The 7,007-nt window shown below is 32.6% G+C and overlaps 2 protein-coding genes across 2 annotated transcripts in view; one reads left to right on the forward strand and one right to left on the reverse strand.

The window, feature by feature from the left end:
* Window positions 1-4,844, reverse strand: part of LOC105156499 (COBW domain-containing protein 1) — a 5,528-nt gene extending 684 nt beyond the window's left edge. The window contains exons 1-9 of the mRNA XM_011072649.2: window positions 4,625-4,844; window positions 4,011-4,228; window positions 3,638-3,752; window positions 3,422-3,511; window positions 3,129-3,302; window positions 2,900-3,019; window positions 2,488-2,598; window positions 1,850-1,931; window positions 1,681-1,769 (exon numbers count right to left, since the gene is read on the reverse strand). Coding sequence (XP_011070951.1) covers window positions 1,714-1,769; window positions 1,850-1,931; window positions 2,488-2,598; window positions 2,900-3,019; window positions 3,129-3,302; window positions 3,422-3,511; window positions 3,638-3,752; window positions 4,011-4,228; window positions 4,625-4,807 — 1,149 coding nt within the window. The 5' untranslated portion in view covers window positions 4,808-4,844 and the 3' untranslated portion in view covers window positions 1,681-1,713. The remainder of the gene's footprint in view (window positions 1-1,680; window positions 1,770-1,849; window positions 1,932-2,487; window positions 2,599-2,899; window positions 3,020-3,128; window positions 3,303-3,421; window positions 3,512-3,637; window positions 3,753-4,010; window positions 4,229-4,624) is intronic.
* Window positions 6,767-7,007, forward strand: part of LOC105156500 — a gene marked incomplete in the record, with an annotated part of 3,062 nt that continues 2,821 nt past the window's right edge. Inside the window, 1 exon segment of the mRNA XM_011072650.2 lies at window positions 6,767-7,007.

Consider the following 7,007-nt stretch of genomic DNA (forward strand, 5'->3'; position numbering starts at 1 on the left):
ATGGCAGCATTCTATAAAAGAAAAAGGTCGGGAATTATTTGATAATTCGTCCTAAGGGGTTAATTCATGTTATGGTAACTTGGGAAATAAACTCTAGTCTATTTCTATAAGTAAAGAATTAATTAATTGGTTGCGATTGTTATTAGTACTTTGGAAAAGTTCTCACCCAAGTTAAATTTGCCAAACTAAAGCAATCGCAAATTTTTAAACTGTAATAATATTGTACTTGTCATATAATTAGTTTAAATCTGGCCAAACTCATGTGAGTCAGAACTTTCCCAAAAGCATAGTCCTCAACTGTGAAATGGTATCATACCTTATATCTGAATTTATGTTTTGAGTGTTTTGTTTTGTGTTCTGAAAATAGAGTGAGAAAAATAGAGATAAATAGGTGTGTGTTGAAAATAAATAGTATGTTTAGATTTGTGTTTTGAGGTAATTTAAAATATTTTAAAATAAGTGGTGTAGGTTTGATATTGAGAGTATGTTTAAATTTGTGTTTTGAGGTAATTTAAAATATTTTAAAATAAGTGGTGTAGGTTTGATATTGAGATTTGGGAGACAAAATTCACTGTTCATTGTCAAATCATATCTTTTTATGTATAAATATTGTATGTTTAATGTTGTATTTTTTTGAGACAAAAATCACTGCTTATTATCAAATCATATCTCTTTATATTATATATAAATATATATATATATATTATATATAGAAAGTTGAAAAATAAAAAAAACACACAGATAAGGTATAAAAACACAAAAATAAACATTGTGTGTGTTTTATCTTATCTCGAAAAATACAAAAATATGAATCCAAACATTGCCATAATATTTGGATTTGTGTTTTGATTGTTTTGTTTTGATGTTTTGGAGATAGAAAGAGAAAAATAGAGATAGATAAATATATATTTAAAATAGATGGTATATTGAATTTGTGTGTTGAGGTAATTTAAAATATTTGAAAATAAGTGGTGTAGGTTTGATGTTGGGATTTGAAAAACAAACTATTGAATCATAGTCAAATCATATATCTTTATATATATTTTTATATATAAATATTGTATATTTAATGTATTTTTATATATAAATATTGTATGTTTAATGTTGTAATTTTGGGAGACAAAAAGCATAGTTCATTGTCAAATCATGTCTGTTTTAGATTATATATAGAAGTGTATATATATATATATTATATATAGAAAATTGAAAAACAAAAAAATACATAAATAAGGTGTAAAAAACACAAAAACAAACATTGAGCGTATTTTATCTTGTCTCGAGAAATGCCAAAACATGAAACCAAACATAGCGTATATTTTTTCCCCTTTTAAACCACAATGTTGCTCAAATAACCAAATGATCAATAAATGTGTCATCAATGCTTTGTGCACAAAAACTTTTTTATTGAAGGTCTTGTGTTTGAACTTCAAGTGCGTGCTTAAAATAAATGATTAATAAATGCAAATTCACAAAGGAAAATTGCTGGGGAAAATGAGTAAGAATGACCTAGTTTGTTCATAGACTAGTCAAAATTTTGTCGTGACAAATTATAAGATTCAGTATCAAGATGAAGAGAAAAAGGGAAAAATATTAACAGGCAAGGTATGCTAGTTAAATTACAAGAGAACTACAATCCGCTATCAGTCGAGAAAAGGGAAGGGAGGAAACAAAGAAAAATACCAGCATGCCATAGGTCAGGAAATTGGCAGGGTATTACATGGTGCAAGCTCCCAGGGTATTAACAAGAATCTCTTCATTTAATGAACGCCCTAAAAAAACAAATTCCATGTTGAAAATATGCCGATGTACGCGTAATAAATTGTCGGAGTGGGTATGAGAAAATTGATACCTATAAAAACAATTTTGTTGATTCTACTCTCTTCTTCTTTCCATTTGCGGGTCGGAACAATCTCATATATTTCCCTCACAGCCTGCAACATGTTGAAAGACCATTCAAGGATTAAAAAAGGGCTGATGCTCAAAGTAATTATTATCACAATTTACTGTTTCAAACAAAAATATGAAAATTTCTCAAGTATCACTCAGTAACAGTACATTTACAGATTTTCCTATTCATTACTACAGAAAAAGGCACATCTGTTTGCATACATTTAGGATTTTCTTATTCATTAAGTAGATATGCATAGTACTTCTACTGCTTCATTTAGGAAGAACACTTAGCTATTTCTGTGAAGAGAGGAAAATAAATAAAAGACTTAACCAGACTTTCAAGTATACTGGTTACTGGAGAAACAGTGAAGTCCTCCACAGAAAAGAACAACTTCTTTGTCATTACCAACAAGCCCTAACTTCAACGAGTAAATTTCAATTATAGTGTGATAAACTAATAACAGGACCATATTTGAGCTTGCATCCACAACAAAAATCATGATCATAAATATACAGGCGCGTAAGTTGGGTGTTAGTAAACCCTACTAAACCACAGCTCAAGAAAGAACCTTATGAAATCTAGTTCAAAAGGGTTACCTGCAGCGTGTAAAGCTGATCAGAGTTTACAACAGTTAGAATCCCTTTGCACCGATAAATATCCATGCCATATTTCTTATCCCAGAGGATCTCTTCAATCCACATCTTTACCTGGACAGAACATGCAAATAAACAGCCGCTTCATGGTAGACCTCAAATACATTACTATAGTAGAATGTCTAAGTATCTAAAACAAATTAAGGGTAAAGGTGGAGAGGAGATCACAAATCTATATAATATCTTTTACTGCCAAAACATAAAATTTATACAGAAATCAGGTGACAAGATATTTCACTCCCAGAATGCCCACAGAATTCATATTTAAAATAATCTGTCTTTGAAATAGTGGTTGAGCACTGGATGTTATAGTTATCCTCACATGCACTTATCTAGTATCTAGTTAATAAAGTACCTTATCAATATCAACTTTCTTCAGCTCACAAATGCATAAGGTTCTTACACCACTGTCATGGATAGCACTGGTTGACAGAGTGCTATTTTCCTTCAATAAAGCTTCCAAATGAGCGGCATGCTGAAATGAGAAGGAAACTTTATGTAGTTAATTTCATTTACCTTAATCTCAAACAAGAATGTCTACATACGTGACGGAAAGCAAAGATAAAGTAAGACAAGTAACTAACTGTAGCATCATATGCTCGGCGGTTCAGTATCTTGGACAAGTCAACTTGGCAGCGAACTGAATGAATAATATTGGCAAGGGAATTGATATTATGTATGTCCTTCTCAAGATCTTCTAGGACAACTCCACAATCATCAGAAGCTATCAGATCAACCTTATTAAGAATCACAACATCCTACGGCAAACAAAAATCAAGGAGCATCTGCACTGTCATTCCCAAAAGTAGCAGCTAGCAAAAGGATTCAGGAGGCATTGACCTTTGAAGAAGAGATCACTAACAAATTAAACAATTACCGCAAATGCAATCTGATAATATGCTTCAGGAAAAGATGACGAGTCATGGTTTGATTTGAGCTGATATCGGAGATTTTTGGCATCCACAACCTGAGAAGGAGCAAACTCATTAGCCTAAAAAGTTATCTTAGGAATAAGCGAATAGCTGCATATCAAAGTCATCAGTAATATGAGTACAAGAAGTTTGATATTCAGTGACCCTGAGAAGAAGCTCACAGTGATAACGGAATCGAGCCTAACATCTGATTCCAACTGTTCATCCAACCACAGCACGGATGCTAGAGGGGCAGGGTTCGCCAGTCCTGTGGTCTCTAGTAATATATGGTCAAGCCTGTGGACAATAGAAAAAGTAACTTGAAATCGGAAAATTCTATATTGATGCTTTACAATGCTATGTAATTTTCAGTAGTTTGAGTAGGAAGTGAAGATCCATGTGCAAAGTCTATCCAGTGAAACTTAAGAAATTTAATGTTGTCTCGTGCCCACTTACATATTCCATACCTTGCTTAATGCGGTTTGAAACCCGCAGACCTCTAAAAATATATGATTGTACGGAACAAGTCTGAAGCACAGAGAAACATGATTCTACCTTTCTTTCCTCTGCACAAGTTGCTCTAGAGCCTGAACCAAGCTATGTTTGACAGTGCAGCAAATGCACCCATTTGCAAGTTCTACCCATTCCTCCACAAGCGCTCCACCTTCCCCTTCATTGATCATTGCTCTCTCAACTCCTATCTCCTCCCCAAATTCGTTCAATATCACTGCTATTCTCTTCCCGTGTTGTCCATTCAGTATATAATTCACCAGCTGCATAACATGAATAAAAACATGAGCGCCCGGTCTTTCTCACACAAACATGCACACACCACATGCGCATACAAACCAAAGTACAAATCGAGTGGCACTCAACTCTGGTGAGTTTTATGCCAAGTTGCTTCAGATTGACTAAAGTTGACCAGGGGATCAAATTGTAATCCTATACAAGCTAATAAAGTTCAAAGTAGACCGGAAGCCCGAGCTACTCGTGCTCAGCTCAAACTTAGCAGAGACCTCAGCTTCAACCTTTAACAAACAAAAATACGCATTTCCTAAAACTGGCATTCATTTATGCACAAAAATATTCACTCCTGAGAATTTAAATACTGCATATTAAATTAAATTATGAGTCTTAAACTTTTTATGTTTCTACAATTTCTTCCTTACTGTCGACTTGCCGGCGCCGAGATATCCTGTGATAACTGTCACACCGACGGCCGGAGCTTCTGCAAAATCTGGCCGTTGACTAGGGCGCAGTACATCAGATTGGTGGGGTGGGGTCTCGCCGACGACGACGTCGGCGTTGATTGCAATAGCCGGTGGCGGCTCTTCGTCGTCTTCGGGTTCCATATTCGGGTCGGGCCTTTCCGGTGATATTTTCCAATTTGAGATCGTGGAGAGGAGAAAATGTAGGACGTAAATACATCGCAGTTTGGAGTGGGCCTGGGCTGGCCTGTTAGTATTGGGCCTCCTAATGGGCTGTTATTCTTTGTGGACTCAATTAAATTTAAAGAGTGTTTCACTAAGTTGTTTAAATTTTACATAGAATTTAATATAGTTTTTCACTGAAAAAAATTTATTATCTTATTATGTCAAAAATAAATTATTTAATATTTGAATAAAAAAATTTAATTTTTTAACTAATATAATTAAGATCAAAAGAGCGTGTTAAAATCTTACAAATTAATTCGGTATTATCTTTTAATTCTTTTGGTTTTGATTGTTTTAAAATGACACTTCAAAAAAAATATTGGATAGTGCGTGTTCATATTTTATTTCTTTTTTGGATTATTTTAAAATATATTTCTAATTAATTATTACTATCATATCAAACATTTTATCAAGTGAAATGTGTAAAAGAAATACGATTTATTGATATAAATATTTAAATAGATATAACACTTTGTAACATAATATATAATAATTAAACTAAATATATATGAAGATACTTTATTATTATTTTTTAAAAATCAACTAAGCATATGTAAGCTTATTATAAGATTTTTAATATTTTATTATAGGAGTTAGCTTATATATCTCATATAATAAATGTTTTACTAAACACTTTAAACATCTATAAGTTTTTAGATATTTTTAAAATTTTATATTAAAGAGTATTTTTAATAAATTTATTTAAGAAACTATTATAAAGTTCAACATATCATAAAATACTTATTAGAATTTATAAAATATTAGTTGAAGAGATGCAATATATTCAAATGGTACGTTGCTATGAGTGATGACCGGATGTCCACAATTATTCCCATATGATGCAATTTATCAAAGCAATAATTGACGAGTTATGTCTTAAATGTTGTAAATAGAATGATTATATTAGTATATACATTTAATTTATCAAATCGAATATTAATAATAAAAGATAAATTTCACTTTCTAGATTAGAAAATAAAATAAATCATGTTTATATTATTATTTCTTGCAAAAATATGGACCATGATCTTTTGTTGGTAGGCCCAGCCCACACCACAAATCACTTACCTGAATGGCTATTCATTTTTATTGCTCAGGCTGAGTCCTCTGGTTCAACCCACTTCTTCCACCCGACCCACTCATAGTTGACCCGATTTCTTTTATATTTATTTTTTTCTATTTAGCAAAACTCTAACTCTAATCCATTTCCACCTGACCCCTCATTTCTTCCACCGTGATTCTTTCCCTCTTCTCGTTTTTCCCTTCTTCGCCGATTTTCTACCTCTAATCTTTTCTCAGTTTCTTGCGCCGCCATCTCCCTTTCTCTCCGACATCAATGTGTTCCTCCTTATTTTAGCTGCCAGTTTTTCTGCGAAGAATAACGGAAGAAAACTGAACATTTACATCTCTCTCTTTTATGCGATCAAAGTGTTATTCGCGAACAATTTCCAAAGTGAAAACCTAAGTAGTTGTTTGGGTATATGTGACTGAGCATTGGTGGCTATTTGAATGATTGAGTTTTGGTGGTGTGTTTTAGGTTTTAGAAATTGATGTAGTTTTGGGTTATCCTTAGCGGATTTGGCTCAGAGCCATTTATTTACTTTTTGTTTTTGTTCCTCATTTGCTGTTGATATTGTTATGTAATTATATTTATTAATATTTTTTTATTGTTTCTGTAATATAAATTTGTAACACAATTATCTGTAATAGTTAATTAGGCTTTATTATTTGGACTCACTTTTTCTTCCAACATTATTATTATTATTATTTCTCTTCTTTTTGGATTTAATAGGAAGTCAAAACCAATTAAAATTGAAATATCCGAAACCACGCACAAAAAGAATCCGAATCCAGCTATGTAAAGAGCTTTCCTACGTGTATCGAAACCGGGTCATCGTATTCGGATCCTCATCGCATCTACAAAGAAGCGCGATCCGCACCTAATTTTTCCCCCAAATTCTCCCAATTCCCTCCAAATTTCACTGCAATGAAGTTTCCAAAATTGTTTTAGTTGTAGGTTTCAATCTTCAAATTCGACAATTCTTTCATTCAATTCTGTTAATTCTCTTTCTATTGATCCCTCTATCAAACCAATTCGTTGATTCCAAGAAATTCTAGG

This window comes from Sesamum indicum, linkage group LG2, assembly GCF_000512975.1.
Source record: "Sesamum indicum cultivar Zhongzhi No. 13 linkage group LG2, S_indicum_v1.0, whole genome shotgun sequence".
NCBI lineage: Eukaryota > Viridiplantae > Streptophyta > Magnoliopsida > Lamiales > Pedaliaceae > Sesamum > Sesamum indicum.